The 25,669-nt window shown below is 34.2% G+C and overlaps 1 protein-coding gene across 1 annotated transcript; it reads left to right on the top strand.

Annotated features, from left to right (window-relative positions):
• Positions 1 to 6,028: 6,028 nt before the first annotated feature.
• LOC140047734 (uncharacterized) lies at positions 6,029 to 13,235 on the top strand. The gene is made up of 12 exons (XM_072092768.1): positions 6,029 to 6,084; positions 6,478 to 6,568; positions 7,100 to 7,237; positions 7,514 to 7,587; positions 8,147 to 8,312; positions 8,501 to 8,596; positions 8,841 to 8,996; positions 9,512 to 9,664; positions 9,845 to 9,960; positions 10,752 to 11,035; positions 11,858 to 12,049; positions 12,651 to 13,235. Exons 3-12 carry the CDS (start codon positions 7,109 to 7,111, stop codon positions 13,151 to 13,153), a joined length of 1,869 nt encoding a protein of 622 aa, XP_071948869.1. The 5' UTR covers positions 6,029 to 6,084; positions 6,478 to 6,568; positions 7,100 to 7,108; the 3' UTR covers positions 13,154 to 13,235.
• The last annotated feature ends 12,434 nt before the right edge of the window (positions 13,236 to 25,669 follow it).

The raw sequence follows: 25,669 nt of genomic DNA, 5'->3' as shown, positions 1-25,669 counted from the left end.
GCATTTTAGATGCAAAAGTGACAAAATATTGTCAAAATTATGCCTATTTTTAATCTAATATAGCTCCTCAGGATCATCCACGACCCCCAATTTTTTTAATTTAATATGTAAGCAGATATGTTGTAGATATGAATTCATGCAGAACCTTTACCACTCGGATGTTATGATGTCATCGTATGGCCACACGAATGTAAAATATAGGATTTTTTACTCTTTCGTTATTGCTCGACACATTCAACAAAGCGCATCTCGCTTATACGTATTCCATTTCCCCCAAACTTTTAAAATTGTCTACGTCAATCAACTATCTTTCGCATGAATTAAAAATATTTTAATTGTTATGACGTCATCATGTCTAAAAATGTAAATAACGTGGTTCACCTATTTCCATCTTTACAGTAAGTTTCAATCGGTTATAGCTGGTCAGAATAAAAAGTGATAATCATGATTAAAACGTTTTCTGGAAGCTATTGGATTGTAGATACGAATTCATGTGAACATTTTGCCAATCAGATGTTGTGACATCATCATATGGCCAGTTGAATACAAAAAGTCGTATTTTCATCTCTTGCGTAAAAGTTCATTGCGTTTAAACGAGAGCGCATCTCTCTTTTACGTGCCCAAAATTTCTCAAATTTGTATTATTGTAATTATTTAGATAATTATCTTAATATAAAATATCTTTATATGTCAATTTGATGACGTCATCATGTTAATAATAGGATTTAAAAGATGGGTCTCGTAATTTCGTCTATGCTACACTGTATATAACATACAATGCATTCTGTAAATACTGTAATATGCTGTATGCTACAAAATAGGTACAATTCAACACTGTAAACATACTTAATTTATGTCACAGGATGGCATAACAATTTTCGAAGTTCATATAGTTTAAAGTATGTGCATGTTGCGTTTGCGCGGATAACCCGAACTCGTCAAAGTGACGAGTTCAAATCTAGTTTTTCTGTATTCTTCTTTCTTTCTGGCATTTTTGTGTCACACGTATCTCAAAAACGTGTAAACATAACATTTTATAACTTTGTGAACATGTGGGCATTCACGTGAAGTTGTGCACCTGCTATTGTGAATTACGTCAGAAATGCGCAACGTTACTTACGCGCGTTTTTATGAATTTCGCGTTTTTAACATATCGAAAACCATATAACAACGTAAATTGAAACTTAACAAAGGTTTAATTTATAACTTGCGCTAACTGACTGTGGAAAAAAAATAGCATGTTTCAAACAAAGTTACGCGCGCACGCGCATTTAAAATTTCAAAATGCGAAAAATCAATTTCTAATCAACTTTCTACGCGTTTCATGTCATTTTGAGCATGTAAAAAATTCCAACGCGCATGCATTTTTTTACGCGCACGGTGCGAACGTAGCGTTGAAAACAATTTTTTTTGCCGTGATTTATGTTTTTCCAGCCTTTTCTAGTAATTTTACCAACTTTTAAACAATTTTGACGTCAAATTACGTCATACGGGCACGTTGAATTGGATAATTTACATGCGTTTTTGATGAAAAAGTTCAAAAATTTGTCAAAATTTGTCAAAATTATACCTTTTTTTAAACGGTCGTAGTTTCTAAACTAAACGGTGAAAGTTATTTTTATTACATATTCTGGAAGACGATAAATTGTAGATATGGAATCATGCATTGATGGCGAACCGGTCATTGTGACGTCATCGTATGGCCACGCGAATATAAAATATAGGATTTTTGTCTCTTTCGTCATAGCTCATCACATTTAATAGAGCGCATCTCCACTTATCTGTTTTCCATTTTCATCCCGATTTTTATATTTTCTAGGTCAATCAACTATCTTTCGCATGAGTTAAAAATATTTTAATTTTTATGACGTCATCATGTCTAAAAATGTAAATAACCTGGGTCACTTATTTTCATCTTTATAGTAAATTTCAATCTGTTATAGCTAGTCAGAATAAAACGTGATAATCATGATTAAAACATTTTATAGAAGCTATTGGATTGTAGATACAAAATGATGTTAACATTTTACCAATCGGATGTTGTGAAGTCATCATATGGCCACTTGACTTTAAAAAGTCGTATTTTCATCTTTTGCGTCATAGTTCATTACATTTAAAAGAGGGCGCATCAATATTTCACGTTTTCAAATTTACTCTACACGTTAATATGTTGTTGCTGAGATAATTTCCTTCCGAAATTGCTACCTTCGCATTTCATTTTTAAACCATCAACATGTTAAAAATTGGAATAAATGGCGGGACCCGTAATTTCACTATTCTACACTGTATGTGATATATGTATACAGATTATACTATGTATGACACAAAATAACAGAATTCAGCAATAACAACATATCATATTCTTCAGTTCAGGTCATAATGCCATAATCTTTTTCTGTGTGCAATATTCCAACGTATGACGTGCACGTGGCGTTTGTCGTGCGGATAACTATTACTCGTCAAAGTGACGAGTTTCATGTCTAGTTGTTATTATTCTTTCTGTACACTTTTTGTTTAGCAATTATCTCAAAAAGTTGAACAACAATGATCACAAAAATTTCACAATGTCTTTCAAATACTTTAACTTAGCCATAATAAGCTTTTCAGCGTAATCACTCATCCGTGACGTCACGTATACGCCATTTTGTGAAATCACATTATCAATCATATATCCATAATTCATTATCACATATTTATGAAATTCACTACACGTTAACTTCAGGTCAAGGGTAAAAATATTAGCAAATAAAAACGCGCGCGCACGTAGGGTCAAGCGCGTGGAATCGCGTTTTTATATATAATTATCATTGGTTTTATACTTTTATACAAATTTTAATATTGAGAAAATGTAAATATCTTTGTAATTCAGCTAAGGCTGCGATAATGATATTGAAATAAATGAAATGAAATGAAATGAAAAAAAAAAACACGTACCTGGGCTTCGTTCAAATTACAGTAAAAACTACAGGCTTATGGCCAATTAGCCGTTTAAAACACTTAACTAAAATGGCCTAACCAAAATGATTAAGATTCAAATAGTCAAGAACAGTAACACTACTTTAAAAGTGTTATAACAACGTATGTAGTACTCCCTGTCAGGAATAAGTAAACTCTCTACTATTAGATAATAAGGGTGATTTCATGCAGACAATTCTTAACCAAAAAACAAAACATTCATGCCTCCAACGTCAATGTTCGAAATCCGAAACACTGTCTTTGAAACAAACCAAATTTCAGTGTCAACAAATGGAATTTCTTCTCATTTCAGAATCTAACATCTTTGGTTCAGCATCTTTCACGCTTGACAGCCATTTACCAGATTGTGTGAGAACTTGTTCGACCGTTTCACGGCAAGATGTTTCAGGTAACGACAAAAACCACGAAGTATGTTTAAAGAGCAGCCAAGCTAAACATACTTTGTTGGAAGATTGGACACAGGATAGCATGATATTGATACAAGATACACCCACGATGAACAAATCAAATCGTAACCAATCTACAAATCTTGAAATGGCTGCGGTAATCACGGAAAAATGTTCAGAGGATCAAAATCAGAAAACTGAAACCCAAAGCGGGTCTCGGAAAACAAATTGTGAACAAAGTTTGGATAGAATGAGTAATGTTACAAATTGTGCTCAATTACAAGATTCACAATCTACCGCAAAAAGAAAAAAATGTGAACATTTAGAAAAGGCTTCATGCTCACAACCAGGTAAGAAACGAAAGACTAATTTATCTATTTCAAGCACCAGTAAAGTGAATGATGGGAATGATATACCACATTCGTCCAATCAATTCGCTGCAACTTCAAGTAAAATGTCAGATGTATGTAGAAAACCAACTGAACAGTCCAATCCTAAAAAGCCCAAAACCAATCATGTTGCCAAAGAGCCTAAAACTAACCATGCTTCACAGAAGGTAGGAAAATAATATTTTATCATATTCATAACTACTGTATATAATAATGTTAATTGTATATACTGTATAAAGCCCATTCCACAAATAATGTGGACTTAAATGTTACGTACTTCAAGTACATGCTTCTTTCCTAAAGCGTGGTTCCCACTTGCGACGCAATGCAAGGACGTAACGCAACGCAAGTGAATTGACCAATCACAAGCGATGGCTTATTCGCTTGTGATTGCTACTGTCTATAACTTTGCTTGTCATTGATTAAAACGCTTGCGTTGCGTTTACGTCCTTGCGTTACGTTCTAATGGGAACCAAGCTTTAGGGCTACCGCACGCATCGGTTCTGCGCTATTTGGTCTGTCCCCGACAGTGGTTGTGTACGGAGGTATGCTTTGGTAACCCCCTACTTGTCTCGAAAGATGTACAACATTAGGTCCTTTAAAGTGCACATCGGCTTTGTGTGTACACTGGACCTATGGTTTATAATCCTTATCTGAGAAGACTCATTCTACCATTAGAACCATGAATCGATTGAGCCTCTTGTCATAATGCTATGGATTATGGTTCCACTGTCTTAACCGCTCGGCCCCCCCCCCCCACTCATAAAGTTAATTAGCATATACATACAGTACACGAATCAGTTTGGAATGTGTGTTGGAGGCCACCTTTTTTAGGTATAGTAATTAGTATACTGTTTTATCAACAATTATTTACTGTTATTCCTACTATTTAATTGTTTACTGTTAATCAAATCAACTAAAAAGATTTAGTCTTTATTCTTTATGATTATTTATAAACAACATAAAGAATAAAGACTAAATTTTTTTATTCCTTCTTGAATGTCATTAAGGTACCATATGAACAATTCTTCCACACGGATTATCGACCGTTGATGCGTGACGCAAACAATTATGTTCTGGATGAACAAACACAGCAAGCACCTCATCTCATGCTGCCTCCATTCTTAGTCGATATGGACGGAAACCCCCACCCTCCCAGCTATCAAAGATTAGTGCCTGGTTGTGAAAACTGTAACGATACATCATTGGTGCCGCAAATAGGGGTAGCCCCTAATGGTGAGTTTGATTGTGAATATCTACATTTTGATTTCACAGAGCGCTATAATACTAAGCAGCTATTGAGTCGAAAAGTCACTCTGCCCATGCCCATAATGTTTGTGAGCGTGAAAGCTACATAGTCTAGTGGCGTGAAAAGGTCAAAAGGTAGCAACATGATATTTTTATCAATTTGTTATCAATTTATAAATGCTAATTATTGTCACTGTTTTATTACATTAATATGTTGTCATCTAAACAAATTGTGTGTTGTTTTTTTTTCAGGAGAGCCCGGTGTTATCGGAGACGCTCCGCACAATGCAGAAGACAATGAGGCTGCCAGTATACTAGACACCTTAATTATGAGGATGCAACAAAACCAAGACCAAAGAAATGATGCAGACGACAATGAAAATAATCGGCCTGGGCCGTCACATCATCAACCTAGTACCCCATCAAGAGAGAGAAACAGTGAGTATACTTTGATGTTTCTTTTTTTTTTAAAGTTGAATTTAAATGGAATAATATAATATATAATAATATCGTGGATTTATAAAGCGCCTAATGTTGTGAAACCTTAAGCGCTGTATGTTATTACATGTTGTTATCCCGGACATTTTTGGATGAATATGTATGGAAGTATTGCATAAATAATGCAGCTATAGTAATCACAGCGTAGAGTTGTGTCTTGGCCTTACCCATTTGTACACCTGGATGTAGAGAGGCAAACGTAAGTAATGTGTCTTGCCTAAAGCTCTGTCTACACTATCAAACTTTATGTGACAACAAAATGTGATGTATATGTGGACATGATGATGTCATATTTCTACCATATTTGGGAATATAACTACCATATTTGGGCACCTCACACCTTTTTGTCAAACTAGATTGATAATGTACACAGAGCAATTTATACATGTAATATTATCTTTCGTTGTAGATCAAGGACCTCTTAGTCCAGGTATTGCATCCCCCCGAGGATTACGTCGCAGTGGACATATAGAGGGCGTGCGTCAATCGACGGGGAATGTTCTTGTCATACAGCAAGCCTCTCAAGCCGATCTACTGGCTTGGAGTAGAAGGGTGGTTGTAAGAGAATTGCCGCTATATGTAGCTAAGTAAGACATTTTTTTTCATGTTTGATCAACATACACAGTATAAGTCTTGTCTGTACTATCAAAATTTATGTCACAACAAAATGTGATGTGCCCTTACATAGACATGGTGATGTCATATCACTACCATATTTGGGAATATCACTACCATATTTGAGTACATCACACTTTTTTGTTTTGATAGTGTAGACAGAGCTTTCAGAATTGTATTGTACATAACACTGAATTCCTATACAACTAAGAAATAGTCTTGTCTTAGACAACACTATCAAATTACACATTGAAACTAGTTTCAGTAACAATAAAAGATAAACAAGTTTTTTTGAAATAATATACAAATGTAAAATGTATGTTTTTACATGTAAGAAAAATTTATAATTTTCTATTATGTTACAGGAGATTAGAAGAAAATCGTCTAGCATATCGGGAAAATGAACTAAGTAAATTTAAAGCAGAGAAAAAGAAAAGACCAAATATCCTACAAAGAGTAAGTTTTTTTTAATTATTCAACTTCTCATTAAGATGTACATCCAAAGAAAAAGACATAACAAACATTTAGTGAAGGATGGGACCAACAAGTGGTAAAACACCTCTAAAACAGTCCAGTCCCAATTCCACAATGAGTTAAGTTATGATCAGTGGCTGTGTGTGTGTACTAGTACACTGGTGTAACCCCTTAAGTATCTAAAAAAATGTACTAGGTACCAACAGAATTGCACATGCGATAGTTGTGTACACTGGACCTACAGTTTATAGTCCTTATATCCAAGAAGACTCAACCAGAACCATGGAGTGAATTAGCCTCGAACCCTTGCCAATGTTATAGCTACGTACTTACAATTCTTAATTTAACTGCTGTGCCACGCACTCAGTGAGTAATAACAACACTAAAAAAAGCAGATACAATCTACTGTAGATCTTAAATAGCAAAACGAAAATTATCTTTTTTGGGACGACCATATAATATGATAATTGTACTAGTTTGAAGTAATTCAGTATGGATTTTGAATTTCAACAGACTGATTCAATGGATTCTATAGAAAGACATCTTAGAAACAGAAAGAAGAAATGCAATAGCCATAACTACCAAACAAGATCAGCTCCTGGTGACTCCTTGCAAGCATCTGGTAATGAGAGTTCTGGACCAGAAGATGAGGTAACACAAATAATATTTAACAATTGAGTATTGTTCTGACACAATTGAAAGTCCAACTAAAAATGTGCCAGAGAAGTCTAAATCAATCTATTTAAATGTATCTCAAGACTGGTCCCCACCAGATGGGACAGAGAATCATTCACTGCTTCATGTCTGGTGGGAACCAGACTTTACTCAGGACTACATACAAACACTCTGATCTGATCTGCTTCATGTCTGGTGGGAACCGGACTTAACTCAGGACTGCTTACAAACACTCTGTTTTTTTTATTTTAGGCTGGTGCTGCCAACTCGAGTCTGGATAGTTCAGACGATGAATTACAATGGGAAAGCAGTAATGCCAGTAACAGGTAAACTACCTATATTGTAACCTCTGTCTGAACAGAGGTTTATATGGCCAACACCATGATACTACTCCATTTGCATACTCCTCTGTCTGAACAGAGGTTTATAGGGCCAACACCAGGATCAACCTCGCTTGCGTACACCTCTGTCTGAACAGAAGTTTACTGTATGGCCAACACATTGCCACTACTTGTGTACATCTCTGTCTGGACAGAGGTTTATATGGCCAACACCATGGAACAACCTCATTTGCATACATCTCTGTCTGAACAGAGGTTTATATGGCCATTACCACGACATTACTTCACTAGCATACACCTCTGTCTGAACAGAGGTTTTCATTGTTAACACCATGGAATAAACTCACTTGCATACCTCTCTGTCTGAACAGAGGTTTTTATGGCCAACACCATGGAACAACCTCAATTGCATACATCTTTGTCTGAACAGAGGTTTTCATGGCCAACACCATGACACTACCCTCTACTCATAACAAGACTTGCTTCAGAAATTATTTGTTTTGTTAATTACAAATTTTATGCACTCATTGTTTTTTTTTTTCAGTGATACCAGTAGTGTGTATTCAGACTGGATTGCTGATGCTGGCATAAACTTAAAACCCCCAAAACGTCCGCCAGTTAAAGTGAAGTTTATGGAAACAGACTCTGAAGCAGAAAAAGAAGAAGAAGCAAAGAAAAAAGAACGTAGGAAAAAACAAAAAAGGAAAAAGGTATTTAATTGTGTTTTAGTGCAACAAACTTTTGTTTTGTGCTAGAAAGAAGAATTTGAGACCTCTCTATTACTATCTAAGCTCATTTTTCAAATGGGATGTAAAGTTATTGGTCATGGTCTATAGTGAAATGAACCACCTTGTTGTTAGAAAAACATTCTCTGATTTGGTCTGTTTGTTTTTTTTAGAAAGCGCCTCCTCGGCGAGATTTAGAAGGTCCCTTAGAACACAGTCTGCCAGATGAATTTAAACCCTCGCCATGGATTACCGACTCTATTCCAAGAGTATGTATGTAATATTATAATCAAATACCCGCTAGATATGAAAAAATACTACAACTACAACACAATATCAAAAAATGATAAATTACACTAAAAATTGTATAAAAATGTTTGGTAAATTTTAGAACATGTCAATCAATGAATTGTACTACAAATATAAATGTGTTGTAATGTGCAATATTGTGTATATATGCATGTGTTTGGGAACTTATATTTTATATTAACATACCTTTTTAATGTTTTTAAGGGTAATGACAGTAGGTCTCATAAACGTGCCAAGACAGATAATCCATGTTATAACAGCAAGGCTTGGATTCAACAATGTCAGGAATTGTTGCAGTTGATCTGGGAAAGTCAAGATGCGGAACCGTTTCGCTATCCGGTAGATGAATCTATATATGTGGTAAGATCCAGTAATGGTCTAAATGTTTTATTATTTTTCTTATTTATTCACTGGGTAGCCTCTTCAGTCAAAGACTGTTCTCCCAGAGGGCCCAGTGTATAGTACTATGATGAGTTTGTGACAGTGGCTGTGTGTGAACTAGCACACCAGGGTAACCTCCCACTCATCTCGAAAGATGTACTAGGTTCTCTAAAATGCACATGAACCAGATGTGTACACTGGACCTACGGTTTATAATCCTTATCCGAGAAGACTCGTTCTACCACCAGAACCATGGAGCGAATGAGCCTCAAAATGTTTCCGATGTTATGGCTACATATTACGTTTCCACTGACTTACCTGCTTGGCCACTCACTTAAATGTTTAACGAATATCCAATTACACGACTTGGTATTTAATTTTTCTGTGTTGGACCCCTGATAACTGATTTTCTGCATTTTCTCTTCACATGTATTAGTTTTTCTCCCTCGGTATTTATTTTTCCATTTTTATTAAAATTACGATCTCTGTTGCAGGATTATCGTGATATCATTGATGTACCAATGGACTTGAACACCGCCCGTGAACAGTTAGCAGCTGGCACTTACCGAGATCCGTCAGAATTGTGTAAAGATGTGCGTCTAATTTTTGGAAATGCTAAAAATTATACACCAAGCAAAAAGTCTAGAGTAAGTATAATAATTCAAAATAGATATTTATTCACATAGTTACAATCGCCCAACATGACAGATATTGATTTTTTTTAAATAATAGAGTCTGAGTTCAGTAAATGTAGGTTATTTCTTTTAAAAAGCTGGTGAATATTGATTTGCTTTTTATTAAAAACATATTTATGTATTTTGCTATAGATATATGGTATGACATTAAGATTATCTGATTTATGGGAGGAGAGAATCCGGTCAATTCAAGGCGATTATAAATCGGCCTTACGCTACGAAAGGCAAGTCGGAAGAGGCTTTCGCAGGTAAGTGTATTAAACTGTATGGTATGGGTGTCTAGAAAACTCAGATCTACTTTGCGAGTTTGCTTAGCTAGGCTAGGCCTAACATGTATTGTATTTTCTTTGTGACTTAAGTTGTAGGCTGCTACTATTACTAATATTGTAATTTTACAATATTAGTAAAAAAACATAATAATACTCTAGTATTGCAAATAACCTACCCTCTGATTAATAATGGAACGATCCAGTTGATGATCTGAGTTTTCTAGTTGAAGAATCGAACTAGAAAACTCAGATCTTTATATCTGAGTTTTTTAGATCTGAGTTTTCTAGAATCCCGGTATATTATACATATAATGAATGTTTATAAAATGGTGAGAATATTTCATGAGTTAAAAAATTGACTGCAAGGCAGAGCCGAGTTGAAAATAGAGCAGTAAATTTTTCATCGAATTAAATATTCTCTCCATTCAACAAATACAAAACATTCATTATTTGTTTTATTTATCCAAAATCTCCATCGTAAATCATGCTAGGCCAGGAGCTAGGCCATTAAAATAAGCAGTGCTCCTCCAACTTTATAGTTATAGACAGCAGGCACAACAAGTTGAAAAGTTCTTAAAATGTTTACAGAAAGCTGAGCGCACATTAGCGCAAGTTAATTATCACTGTTAGGTAGGGCTAATTCCAAATGACACGTGATGTGTAATTAAACCAATATAGAATATAAAAGAATATAATCATGTGTGTTATATTAGACAAGCGTAAATACCAAAGAGCCATAAATATTTAAATAATACATCTTTTTTTTATAGGAAAGTAAACCGAAAGCAAACCAATTACAACGACGGTTCAACTAGCACAGCTTTATCAATTTACAGTAACATGTCAAGACGTCCATCTCTGAGATTCAAAAATAAAAATAAAGTTAGTGCCACGAGTTCACAATCAAGAGAAAGACGGAGTAATACTGAAGAACAGAAGAAACAGGTGAAAGAGGAGGAAGGTGACGAGGATGATGAAGATGAAGAAGATGATGAAGAAGAAGAGGATGATGAGGAACCCACAGTGCGTGTTAGGGTCACTAGAAGTAGTACAAGTATGTAAAATCATATTTATATTTTATATTCTAATACTCATAATACTTGTTCTTATATAGCGCATATTATCTAAGCGCTTTACATTATTACCCCGTTCATTTTTTGGATCAAACATGTATGGGAACAGACTCCCATAATGCACATAGTATCAGCCCAGGTACCTATTTGTACACCTGGGTGCAGAGAAGCAACAGAAGTTTTAGTTCAACGTTCAACACACTTCGTTACATGCCTATTCTACACTATTGACTTATTTGCACAGGATTTGTAAAATAGTAAATTTAAACAAGATAAACCAACACCATTTTTACCATGGTGTTACCAAAATTCAACCATGATATTAAAAATTATGATTGAAGTAGGTGGTGAACACCTGGGGTTTACTTAATTTGCATGTTTAAATTGGACTTATTTTTGTTTTTAACTGAGACCATGATAAGGGCAGGAGTGGTCAGTAAAATTAAACGCTGGTCTTGGTAAATTTAACCATGAGAGAATTGTAGCCGTCATTCAGATTGGACTTTTTAGCCAACATGGTTAGTTTTACTGAGACCATGTTAAGTTTCACTGCGCATAGCAGTGGTCGGTAAAACTAACCACGAGTTATGATTAATGTAACTCTTAAAGAGTTGTAGCCATCGTCCGGACTTTTAGCAAGCATGGTTAGTTTTACTGAGACCTAGAAAGTTCTACTGGATATGGCAGTGGTCAGTAAAATTAACCATTGGTCTTGGTTTATTTAAATCTCAGGGAAGTGTAAGCAGCATTTGTGTTTCTTGGTGTATTCAATGTTCCAATATTTGTTCTATTTATGTTCTCAGTGGTTGTTCAAAATGACGAAGTTGAAGAGGATGATGATGATGAAGCAAATGATGATGATGAAGAAGAAGAGGAAGACGATGAAGAAACAGAGGTGGAAGAGGAGAGTGAAGAAGAGCAAGGGACCAGAACAAGGAGGATGAACACACGGTCAAGTGGTGAACCATCCAAGCGTATGACAAGGAATAGATCTTGTAAGTAAAAACAATATTTACATATATTTATTCAAATACATTAGAACCTCTATTAAGGAGACACCTGCGGGACCCCAACAAAGTATGCCCCCCTTTGTATGGAGTTGTGGTTTGGTGGTTATGATGCTTGGCTACCAATCCAAGGGTCCTGGGTTCAAGTCCTGTCATATGTCAAGATTTGTTCTCATGACAGAACAACTCCAGTCCCAAAGACTTGCTTGCGTATACATTTGTCTTTAAACAGGATTGCCACCTTAAGAAGGATAGTGAATAATTTGCTTATGGTTATCCCGGCAATATGTTAGCCTTAGTGTTAAAACATATATTGCCTCTTGTTTGTTTAAAAGGATAGGTGTTCCTTCAATAAAAGATCTCCCAAAGGAAAGGTTCTATTGTGTTGTTTTAATAATAGGTAAATTGTAATATAACCATTTTAGGTTTATTTAGTATACTGTACAATTCTTTTGGAATCTTTCGTACGTTTGTTCTTTTGGCAACCTATGCTGGGACAGTAATTGACTGTTAAAAATTATTTAATAATTAGCGCCTACAATAAATAATTTAGATAAAGATTACTAATTCGTACTTCATTGTGATACAGTTAATAGTGCTTCGTTGAATGGCTCTAAAAATACAGGAAAGAAAGAAAATTCAAATCCAGTAGGAGAAAGTGAAGAGGAAAGAGAATCAAATGAAAATAGTTCATCTGATGAAGAAAGTGAAGGACACGACAGTGATACTGAAAGCTGCAGTTCAGAAGAAATTACCAAAACTGTTAACAAGAAAACAAAGATTGTTCGTAAAACTCGAAAAACAGCTGCAAAAAATGTCGGACGACGTTCAACGAGATTACGTAAACGAATAACATCAACAGATTTTGAATACCAGTTTCCGGGAAGTACTAAGAATGGTCCAACACTGAGAACCACCAGAAATTCTGCAAAAAGGACTCGGGTTCAGGTAGAAAGCTCTGAGGAAGGAGAGTCATCGTTAGGGAGTGACACTCATGACTCAGAACCAGAAGTAATACCTCAAAGTGTGTCAAGTAGGGGCAGAGTTCGAAGGTTAACCCCTCGTGCAAGAGCAAGTCTGACAGGAGACTAGCTCTAACTTACAAGGTTGAAAAGAAAACTATCTACCTCATCACTTTTCGCCAGTGTGAAAGTTGATGTTTATACTTTTTTTTTGGAAAACAATTTTTTGGAAATATTTTGTAGTTTTGTATAAGATAGTCTTTAAGATTATATACTTTTGTTTACTTACTTTAATTTTGTTTTCTACACTATACTGTATTCATATTTGTAAAATCAACCAATGTGGTTTAAAATTAAAGAGAAACTTTCCTTTTTATAATCAAACAAGTTGATACTGGCTCTTAATGATGTACAATTTTTGATTTGAACATTTGAATGATATTAATACTATTATTATATCATTTTTTTCGAGGTGGTTACTTCGTAATACTATCTGTATTTCTTTATTAAATTTGAGTGTAAACCCATTCAATTTTGTTTTTGTATGAGAATGCAATTTCTTTGCTAATGCAGGTGCCATATTCTGTGCAGTTATGCTGTGCTATGTTAGGGTTTATATGTTCGAAATCAAATGATGTACACAAAAATACTTCATTGGACAACATTGGGGTTGTAGTTGATGGTTGGATGGTTGGCTACCATTCCCAGTGCCATGGGTCCAAATCAAATGATTTTGATTATGTACTGTCCTTTTAACTGATAACCACCGTGATTAATGTTGCTATACAATTCTCTTTAAAAGTCCTGTTTGATATTTGCAATACCAAATTATATAATATCCGTTCCTTTTGAATGAATACTTCACAACTTTGGAGTTGTATTTCGATGGTTGAATGTTTGGCTATCATTCCCAGAGTCATTGGTCCAAATCAAATGCTTTTGTGCATGTGCTGTCCCTTTAACTGATAACCACCGTGATTTGATGTTGCTATAAAGTTCTCCTTTAAAGGTCTTGGTTAATATTTGCAATTTTGTATTATATTATATCCCATTATTTTTAATGTTCCTTCATAATTACTGTGTAGAATTCAATTTGTTGTTCATTACAAGCAGATGGCAGGTACGATTGTCATGTCATTCATTGCATTGTGCTTGTATTTACCTCTCATCTCCCTTCTCTCTACATGGCTTCAGTCCAGGCTTTATTTATTGATTTTTACATTTGCATAACGATATATTATTTTCTCATCTTCAGGAAAATGACTAAATAATCAGAAAACCAATATAAATGAACTTGAAACATGTAATGTGAACGCAAGCATGAATGAAACATTTCATTATAATTACATTATAATCTAAAAATTGTATCGGCATGTCTAAAGCTCTATCTACACTATCAAACTTTATATGGCAAAAAAATGTGATGTGCCCAAATGTGGTAGTGGTATGCCCAAATATGGTAGTGCTATGACATCATCATGTCCATATATCACATTGTTTTGTTACATAAAGTGATAGAGATAGTGTATACAAGGCTTAAAGCTCTGTCTACACTATTAAACTTTATATGGTAAAAAATACGATGCCCATATATGAACATGATGATGTTACCATACTTAAGCATATTACTACCATAATTGGGCGTATCGCACTTTTTTTGTCAAACTATTTTAGGGTGAACGAGTTAAAAAAAAACCTAAAAAAAAAAATACCGAAAACCGCAATGACCTTTTGATTTGGTTTTTCATACTTTTTAGGGCCTCTGGTCAAATTTATTTCAAACTAAACGTTCCCTCCAATTAAACACCTAATTAAACAATCCTATTGCAGACTTCTCCGCCATTTTAAAGATTTTCTCCAATTAGAGACAACTGCAGACCCGATAAACATGATGTGGTCGTATTCGCCATTCACACAATGTTTTCCTGCTGTATGCCTATATTTGTATTTCACTTAAGTCGATACATAAGTTTATTCCCTTAAATTGTATTCGCTTAGTAGATAGCAGATATCTTCGTTTTGTCAAGGGTGTGTCCCAAGTACTAAGTGGTACTGGTGAATACGGCCACTAGTCCTTGATTAGGTGTCAGAGAGTCGTTACACTTTTATTGGAGACCCGACTTTATTCGATAACAGATTGTGTTTTTCTTTGGTTTAACTGTTTTAGAAATTTAATTAGTGTATGTTTACATATCTTTACACAGCATTATGCCTATGCTATCATACGGTTTATTAAATTACGCATTCATTAAGTTATTTGTTATTTAAAAATTAGTGTTTCCATAAAGCACCGTTGTGTATTGTATAACATTTCGATTTGATCATATTTTTTTTTCTCGCGTTGTAGAAAATAATGTGTCGTTTTGAAATTTCCAAACGGGTCTTATATAAATGGTATTATGCACGTTGTATAAAGTATATATAATTAGTAAATTTCATACATTCCTTTGCGCGAAAAAAAGTGCAAAATAAAAAAGAAACAATTTAAAACCAGAATTTTGTAACCAAGTGTATATTTTGTTTTACGTTTAATTGTAAGATCACCACAGAAAGAAAACCTGATTACTGTTCTGTTTTCAGACCCTTGTCTCGGTTCTAGGCGGCTATCGAATTAATATTGATAAAAAGATAAACATTTTGGCACACATGGCGTTTCATACTGATTTACCAGTCTCATTAAATACTAAAACATAAAAAAGACAATACAACTCTGTATACACTATCAAAATAGTGATATGACATCGTCATGTCCATAATTGGCACATTTTTTTGTCACATAAAGTTTGATAGTGTCGACAGAGCTTAACAGAGACTAGCGGCTAGTCTAGATTGAATCACCGGATAATTTCTTTCGAAAAGTGGTAACGTGCATTAATACGTCATCACAATCGTCTGCAAACCATCGGACATAAAGAAGATCAAGTAAAAACATCCTCCATGTACAAATAAAATCGATGTAGTTTAGGCCTACCATATCTTGCTTCATATGCGCGCCTAATGTCTCTTTAAATTAATTATGCCTTATTCTGTGGTATGATTTATACAAATCGACAAATGCATTAGCCGTCTTATCTTTGTTCATGCATCGATGACGATCTGGAACATTAACCAGATAATTAGTTGCGACGTTTAGTAAAAATAATTGTTTGTATCTGTCAAAGTGTTTATACTCGAAATCCCACTTGACTCATGTTTGGCATTAGTACGGTAGCACCTAAAGCTCTGTCTACACTATCGAACTAGTTCGACAACGAAAAAGTGTGATGTGCTGAAATATAGCAGTGATATTAAAAAATATGGTAGTGATATGACATCATCATGTCCATATAGGGCACATCCCATTTTTGTCACATAAAGTTTGATAGTGAAAACACAGATTTAAATCGTTGTACCCAGTGGTGGGGATGCCTTTGTTGTGTTTAACAACTGTTCGGCCGCGAAAATAATATATACGATGTAGGTTAAAGTTAAAAATTGAGGTTTTTGTCATTAAACATTTGGGTCTCATATCATTGACAACTATTCCCCAGAGGCCTCCGGTTCACGGTCTAATTAATGGCCACCGATCGTTCAGATCATGATAAATGATTTGGCAGACATCGAGGTAGTGAGGTGTTCATACGAAAAAACGGATACAGTAATTCAATGACTTTGCAGGGGACAACAATATGACCGAAAGGATGCATTTTCTTCAAATGCCTCTCCTAGTGTGCAGGAAGGGTGAGTTCCAGTGATGTAATTTATTGTGTTCACTTCCATGGTCTATTTAACCTACGAACAACTATACAAACTAGTTTGGTAGTGATATGCCCAACAATGGTATAGTGATATGACATCATCATCTTCATATATGGACCATGGAACTATAGTTCCATGTATGGACACATCATATTTCTTTTATCACATAAAGCTTGATAGCATTAGATAGAGCTTTAGAGAGAGTCTGGGGAGTCATGATTAATGATTCTTTTAGCATTTTCATCAGTTAAAAGAACATGCCAGTACTCCGCAATGGAAGATTGCTATCACGTTCTTTTTATTATAATAACATCTTTACCAACTGCCATGTTTTATTCGTAATGGATAACCATTAATGTCTACTGGAGTCATTGATGCTTTGACCCATGGGACATTTTTGCAATTGCAGTCAATTTGTTTTTTTGAAATAAACGCTGACAACGAAACTAAAAACAAAGAACTTGTTTGACGATGATTCGTTAGGTGTTGACCTGTTGGTCCCACGACTCTCTAGAGTATATTACCATTGCTAATAACGATTTGATATTGGGTATCTAGTACCGTAGCTTATCTTGCTGGGGTTTGAAAGAATTGTTTAGATCGTATTACCTGTATTCAGCCAGGTTTTAGTGCCACAAATAACTATACCGTATAAACCTAGTTTACTCATAGTGAAAATGGGAAAAATAATATATTACAGTATCTGTAACTTTTTAAGCGTATTTTATTTGTAGACTTGTGGAAATAACTCTAATAGCTTTTGAGTCAAACAAATTGCCAAACAAAGTTTGTTTTATATTGTTGAAATAATATGTTCAAAATCTGCTATGCCCAGTAATAAGTTGCCATATTTGCATAAAATCAAAATGGCTGCCATTGACAACTTTCATCCCAATTATCTCTTAATAAACTATAAAGAATTTTGTATAATATATATATTGAATGAATGAATATAGTGTATATTGATGGAATTGTTTCATCTATACACTATGGAAGAAGATGCCATTTTTGCGATGTTATTTTTTTAATTCTGTTTGGAGTGGGAAACGATAGAGGCCTACTACCACTACGAGTTGGCCCCACTAGGCTAGGCGTAAGACGTGGTAGGAGGATGATTGCTGGCAGCGAAGCAGCAATAAATGGGCCCAATCTTGTTAGCAATGATTGATATTACGACCTGTTTTAACGAGAGGTCAAAATATACCCTGAGGACACTTCCAACACGGTAACGGCGACCGGGAATCCACCAAATTTTAGGATTCAGCCAAGTAGCCTTTTTTGCAATTAAAATCTCATTACACGGAATCTCTTTGTTGTTATACAACACACTTTTCGTAGGCGTGTAGAATATGCGTGTAATAGCGTGTTGTATAAACGCGCCCTTTGTCCCGTTTCATTTTCAAGGGCATCTATTGGAATGGGTGATTATAAATTGTAAATGAGAAAGGAATTTCTGGTGTGGGGATTTGCGAAGAAATGTAATAATGTTAATCGTTGAGTTCAATGGCAGGGGCTCTGTCGAATTAAATTTAGTACAATAACAATTATAGGTATTAAGTTTCTATTATTTTAAAATGGGTCTAAGCTCTGATACACTATCACACTTTATGTGACCAAAAATAAAGTGTGATATGCCCATATATGGACACGATGACGTCATATCACTACCATATTTGGCCGTGTCAAACTTATGTTATCAAACTAGTTTGATAGTGTAGAGAGAGCTTAAAGCTCTAATAAACTATCACATTTTATGTGAAAGAAAAAGTGATGTGCCCATAATAATATGGACGCGATGACGTCATATCCATACCATGTTTGGGCGCGTCACACTTTTTTTGTCAAACTAGTTTTATAGTGTAGAGAGAGCTTGACTATACCGCTACTATCTTCACAATGGGAAGTGTACTAATATTATTCTCATTCATTCTCATTCTTTCTTGGAGATCCAAGAAACATTTATTATATATGGCCTTTTTGGCCCAAATAATATACAATGTAATACAATATTAAATAAATATCAGTTGAGTGCGTTTAAAAATTCTGTTCTACGTTTAAATGAAAAAAATAAATATTTTCCAAGTTTAACAATAAGATCAGTATTTGTGGCAGACATAAGATAAATATATTTTAATTTAGTTGGGTTGTTTGTATAAAAGGAAAACATATATTTAGTTCTAATATCTGAATAAAATGGACAAACTAAAGTGAAATGATATTCATCTTCAATTGATTGTAAAGCACATAATTTGCATAATCTTTCATTTCTATTTATACAATTCCATCTTCCTTTTTCAATTTCTAATTCTAAAATTCCTAGTCGTATCTTAGTCATAATTTGTCTATGTTTGTAATTTGTTACTTTTGTTAGATATTCTTCAATCCCAAACTTATATTTAACGTGCTTGTAATATTGGAGCTTAGAGTGTAGCCTAGTATCTTCGTAGAATTTCTGTCGTTCAATGTCTGTAAGCCTTTGTTTAAAATTTGAAATAAAAGTATATATATTATTAACCTGTTGTGAGTACCATATGTTACCAAATCCATTTATGCATAGTATTTGTTTTACGTCATTGGCCCAACATTGCTCATTTCTTTGAGCTTTTCTATTTTGAAAATCATAACATTGTTTAATAAATTTGTCATTATCCATTTGGATTACTCTAAGCCAATAACGAATTATATTAATGATAATTTGAATTTGGATAGTGAATCTTCCACATTCTCCTCTCACTGCAACACTTGGTGCAGAATTACCTATTCCTAGAATGTATTTACAGAATCTTAGATGAACTTTCTCTAATACTGATATATCATTTAAACCCCATATTTCGCTACCATAAAGTAAGATTGGCATAATCTTAACATCAAATATATGGTTCCATATATTAACTTGGAGGTTACCAAAACGTCTATGGGTCAATCCTTTTAATGTGAACAAAGCCTTATTAGCTTGTTGACAATTGTATTCTTTGGCTTTATTCCAATTACCATTTGAGTTGAAAACAACTCCTAAATATTTAAAGGATTTGACAATGTCAACTGTATTTCCATTGTAATTCCATTTTTCAAATTTGTTAAGATTACCACCATTCTTAAACACCATAATATTACTCTTGTTAACATTGACAGTTACTTTCCATCTTGTACAATAGGTAGATAACTTGTTTAAATAATATTGTAGACCATAAACGGTATCACCAAATAACATAAGGTCATCTGCATAGAGTAAATGATTAATTTTTAGATTTCCTATTTGGATTCTATGCTCGTCGCCTTCCTCATTTAATGTTTCACTCAAATCATTAATAAAAACATTAAATAACAAGGACGAGAGTGGCGAACCCTGTTGTATACCTATTAGACATTTGAAAGAATTACTAATATTGCCGTCGACCTTAACATGTGCTGATAACTTATTGTACATTGAATTAATAACGTTTAACATTTTTCCTTTTACTCCTGAATTTTTTAGTTTTATGTGAAGATATTGATGTCCTACGGAGTCAAAGGCTCGTTTAAAATCAATGAAAGCAACATATACTTTCCCACGTTTTTTCCTAGGTATTTATTAATGATTGTTTTAAGAATAAATACATTATCCGATGTTCTGAACCCCTTTCTAAAACCGGCTTGTTCCTGATTATAATACTGTGCGTCATTTTTAAAGTGCGTTGATAAAATTCAAAGGTTAGAGTTGAATTGCTTGATTAACAAGAAATAAACATAGAACTGCTCCGCATGCCTTTTTCATTTATTATCGCCCGCGGGTTCATTCTGATACGTGTGTGTGTGTGTGTGTGTGTGAGTCGGATTTCAACAAATTGAGATATGTTTATCTCGTGCAACTAGTACTAAACGTTGGAAATTCGCGTAACCTTTATTTCTCTTGCTAGGAGCAATTATTACGATCGAATCCAATAGCATCTCGCGTTTCTTTCCACATTTAAAGCGAAGTAAGGTCGAATGGGCCCGCAGGATCGCTCCTTCACATCCGTTAATAAAAGTTAACAAGATATTATAACAATTATTTAAATGAGGAAAGTATTTATTTTGCTCTTTGTGAAGTTATTGATGGAGAAGCTCTTATAGGAATACAAAAAATCAAAAACTTATGGAGAATTTATATAAACAAACATAGCGATCGAGTCAAAATTCTAACTGCCGGGCTTAACATAAAAGGTAGAAATGTAACAATTCATGACACAAATCCATATCTACCTGTTAATAAAGGTATACGTGTCCTGGTGAAAGACCTTCCGATATCAGTACACAATGATGAAATTGGTACCACTCTAAAGCGGCTAGGTTGTAAAATAATTGGTAGTATACAATACGTTAAATTCCGAATCAACGGAAAACTTTCTAGATTCGTAAATGGAGACAGAGCAATTATCGTCGAAGATTTCAAAGGGAGTCTTCCACGCTTCACAATGATTAATGGGTTTAGAGTCAGAATTTTTCATAACAACCAGGTCGACGTAGAGAAGTGCTTCCAGTGTAATGAGACAGGGCACAGAATCAACATGTGTCCAAATAAAACACCATATGTATGCCATAGATGTGGACAAAAAGGGCACATTGCTAAGTTCTGTAAAGCTATTGTACAACGGGATGAAATTAGCGACACCCCTTCTTGTGACGATGACCAATCTAGTCTCTTATTTAGGCAGTCATCTGGAGAAAAATTCATACAGAAAATGTGGGACGATATTGTACATAAAAAGAAAGAAAACAGTGAGGACAAAGAGAGTTTTACTTTCTCAAATGATGAGGATAGTGATATCGAAGCGACTGGCGACAAGGAAGAAAAAGGTAATCAGTGCGAAGATGAACCATCTGGTGACTTATCAACACCAATTGCCATAAAATCATCATGCGAAGATAGTCAACCTAGGATTACCAACTTCATTAAACCAACATCGCAAGCCTCAAGAGAAATAGTGATTATACATGAAACAACAGAAAACGAAAACATTCGCCTGCAGCCAGGCCACGTCGTAACCAAAAAGAGGCTGAAGGAAAAGGCATCCCTTGCCTTGAAGATAAGTTAGATAAGTCCAATTGTGACATAGACTCTAAGGAAATCGCTGGCATTATCCAATCTGAATTGAAACTCTTATTTGATGGCAAATCGGACATATTGGATAACTTAGCGAAACAAATAACATCGATGATCAAGGACCAACTGGCTGAGCATATTATGCAAATTGTTAGTAAAGCCACTATGGATGCTCTTAGATTTGAACTTGACGAGTCGAATGATCGCATGAAGAAAATGGAACAGGAAATCGAGGACATTAGGGAATCACTGGATGAAAGTGAACAATATTCCAGGAGGAACTGTTTGGTGATACACGGACTGGAGGAGAAAGTAGGTGAGAATACCGATAATATTGTTACACAATTATTTAGTTCTAAGATGAACCTTACGGTGAATCATAATGACATTGATAGGAGTCACAGACTAGGCCCCAAGAAACCAAGTAACGGCAAGCCCCGGGGAGTTATTGTGAAGTTCGCTCAATACAATAAAAGAAATGAAGTTTTAAAGCAAAAAGAAAACTGAAAGGTACCGATACCTTTATACACGAGAACCTAACAATGAAAAGGATGAAATTGTTAAGAACCATCAAAACCCAGCATAATTCCGCCTTGACCGCAGTCTGGACCCAAGATGGACGCATACATGTACTAACTAAGAATAATAAGAAGATTGTCGTAACAAAATTTTCCGATCTCAACAAACTGCATTCCACCTAATTTACCGTGTGGTAGTACATTAAATGTGAAATTGTGAGATTTCTTGTTTTTGCCCTGAAACCAGAATTTTAACTATTGTATACATTATAGACTGCATTAAATGTTTGGTGTGCGTGCTTTATTGTGATTCTTTTTATTGTAAATTGTGTTTTTTTTTTTTTTTATTGTATTGCTAACCTGCCGGTTTTTAGTCATTTATTTGAACGCCATTTTGCTTAACAGCTTTGGTGAATTGATTTGTTCTTTTTCAATACTACTTTATGAGCACGACTCAATATGAAAATAAATCGAGTCCTACACATTCCTTAGATTGCTTTGAAAGTGACGAGGCTGGTTTATGCAAATATTTCACTCCAACACAACTAAATGAGCTACAGGCGCAAATTGATAACGATGGTATCTTTACAACGTTACACATGAATGCACGTAGTCTTCCAAAACACTTCGACGAAATTAGCATTATGTTAGATACCATAGGTCGTGCGTTTGATGTACTTGGTTTCTCGGAAACCTGGATAAATAAGAACACGCCAATTTACTTATTAAATATCAATGGATACAATATGTACACTTGTAATAGAGAAGGTAGAGTCGGTGGTGGAGTTTGTCTATATTTAAAAGAACAAATCAACACCGTAACACGTGATGATTTTGTATTTAATGATAACTCCATTGATTCACTTTTTCTAGAAATAATAAACACAAACGGCAAAAATACTATTGTAGGTATGTTGTATCGACCACCAAATTCAAACGTCAACTCATTTAACTCTGATCTGGAAGAAATCTTACATAAACTTAATCGCGAAAACAAAAACTGCTATATCTTAGGAGATTTTAATCAAGACTTATTAAAATATGACATTCAAAAAACAACACAGGAATTCACAAACATTATTTACTCAACATCTTTTAATCCATTAATCAACTTACCCACCAGAATAACATCGTCTTCTGCTACAATTTTAGATAATATTATTACAAATGATGATAACATTTCGCATTGTGGAGTAATAGTCACTGACATTACCGATCATCTACCCATTTTCATGACAACACACTTGTCATTAAATACTAACACACAAGCTCCAATTACAAAACAAAAAATAATTAATGATACAACATTAAATAACTTGCTTATTGCTATTTCTAATGAGGATTGGGGTGAACTATATTTATGCACAGATACCAATACATCATATAACCTATTTATTAAAAAACTATCCAATCTCATAGATAATAACATACCTACAAAAAGTAATAAGCCAAATGGTAATACAAAGAAAAAACCATGGATCACAACAGGAATTTTGATTTCAATAAAAAAGAAAAATAAACTTTATAAAAAATACCTTAAAAACCCAACACAATTATTAAAAAATATATATAAAAAGTACAAAAATAAATTAACTCATTTAATTAGAATTCGGAAAAAACAATATTATTCCAAAAAACTGGATGCAGCTCGATACGATTCAAAGCAAACATGGAAAGTTTTAAATGAAGTTCTAAATAGAAAAAAATCGAGTGTAAGCCAAATGAGGTAATTAACCATAGTAATAAAACTTTGGTATGTGATCCAAAAGGTATGTCTGACGCTTTTAATGACTTCTTCTCCAACATTGGAAATGAATTAGCAAACAAAATACCAAATGTAAACAATTCTGACTTTAAACAATATATGAAAGAGAGTCAATCCCAATCCATATTTTTCAATCCTACGAATGAAGAAGAGGTCATTGAAATAGTTAGTCAAATCAAAAATTCAAATTCAGAAGGTGTTGATAACTTAAGTAATCGCATTCTAAAACATATTATTGCTGCTGTGGCATCTCCTCTTGTACATATCTTTAACCTCTCTCTTGAGACAGGCATGGTCCCTGATAGTATGAAAGTAGCTAGAGTAGTTCCAATTTTTAAATCTGGCAATAAAAGTGACGTCAGTAATTATAGGCTGATCTCTATTCTGCCTACCGCTTCAAAAATTCTTGAAAAAATTGTTCAAATTAGAGTAAATATATATTGATAATTATATCACAAAGTTTAACATCCTTAATAATGCACAATATGGTTTCAGAAAAAACAGTTCTACTTTTATGGCCGTTATAGATCTGGTTGAACGAATAACCGATGCGCTTGATAAGAAAAAAAATACCATCGGAATATTTATTGATTTGTCAAAAGCGTTTGACACCATCAACCATGATATACTTCTTAAAAAATTGGAACACTATGGCATAAGAGGCACGGCCCTTAAATGGTTTAGAAACTATATTAATGGAAGGAAACAATTTACGTCTATTGATAACACAAGTTCGTGTTTGATGGATATAAATTGCGGTGTACCACAGGGTTCAATTCTGGGGCCTCTACTTTTTATTTTGTACATTAACGATGTATTTAATTGTTCAAACTCGTTATCTTTTGTTTTATTTGCTGACGACACAAACATATCTGCATCTCACGAAAACTTGGATACGCTCATAGAACTAGTTAATGGTGAACTAAAAAATGTTTCGGATTGGTTCATGTGCAATAAACTATCAATCAACGTTAAATAAACTAATTACATAATTTTCCGCAATCAGCGAAATCCAAGTAATTTATAGAATGTAAATATTTATGTCAACAATAAAAGAATAGATAAGAGTTAAATCGACTAAATTCCTTGGAGTACATATTGATGAATTTCTCACATATAAGAACCACATCAATGTTACAGCTAGGAAAATATCTCGATATGTAGGCATACTATATAAAGTAAGACATTTTTTACCAACCTATGCTCTCTGGACAATATACAAATCACTCATTGAACCAGTATTAAATTATTGCAACATAATAATGGTGTAGCACATTTCCAAGTTATTTAGATGAGTTATTTAAACTCCAGAAAAGGGCATTACGAGCTATAACATGGTCAAAGTTTAATGATTCAATGACTGAATGTTTCTATAAATTTAAACTTCTTAAAATTGCGGATATCAATAAGTACCAAATTGGGCTTTTCATGTATAATGTTACTACTAATCAGGACGTGCGTTTTTCATCGCTCTTTATTAAAAATGGTTCTTACCATAATTATAATACAAGATTTAAAGACAAAATGAGACTCAGAAAACGTAATCGTACTTCTACTAGTTTT

This window comes from Antedon mediterranea, chromosome 4 (assembly GCF_964355755.1).
Source record: "Antedon mediterranea chromosome 4, ecAntMedi1.1, whole genome shotgun sequence".
Taxonomy (NCBI): Eukaryota; Metazoa; Echinodermata; class Crinoidea; order Comatulida; family Antedonidae; genus Antedon; species Antedon mediterranea.
This window is presented reverse-complemented; position numbering and strand designations above follow the sequence as displayed.

Bases quoted from the DNA above. Each gene is read 5' to 3' on its own strand.
- LOC140047734 (XM_072092768.1), top strand. From the start codon at position 7,109: ATGGATTCTATAGAAAGACATCTTAGAAACAGAAAGAAGAAATGCAAT. The intron at 7,588-8,146 runs GTAAACTACCTA...TTTTTTTTTCAG, and splicing joins AGCAGTAATGCCAGTAACAG to TGATACCAGTAGTGTGTATT. The intron at 12,050-12,650 runs GTAAGTAAAAAC...ATTGTGATACAG, and splicing joins TATGACAAGGAATAGATCTT to TTAATAGTGCTTCGTTGAAT.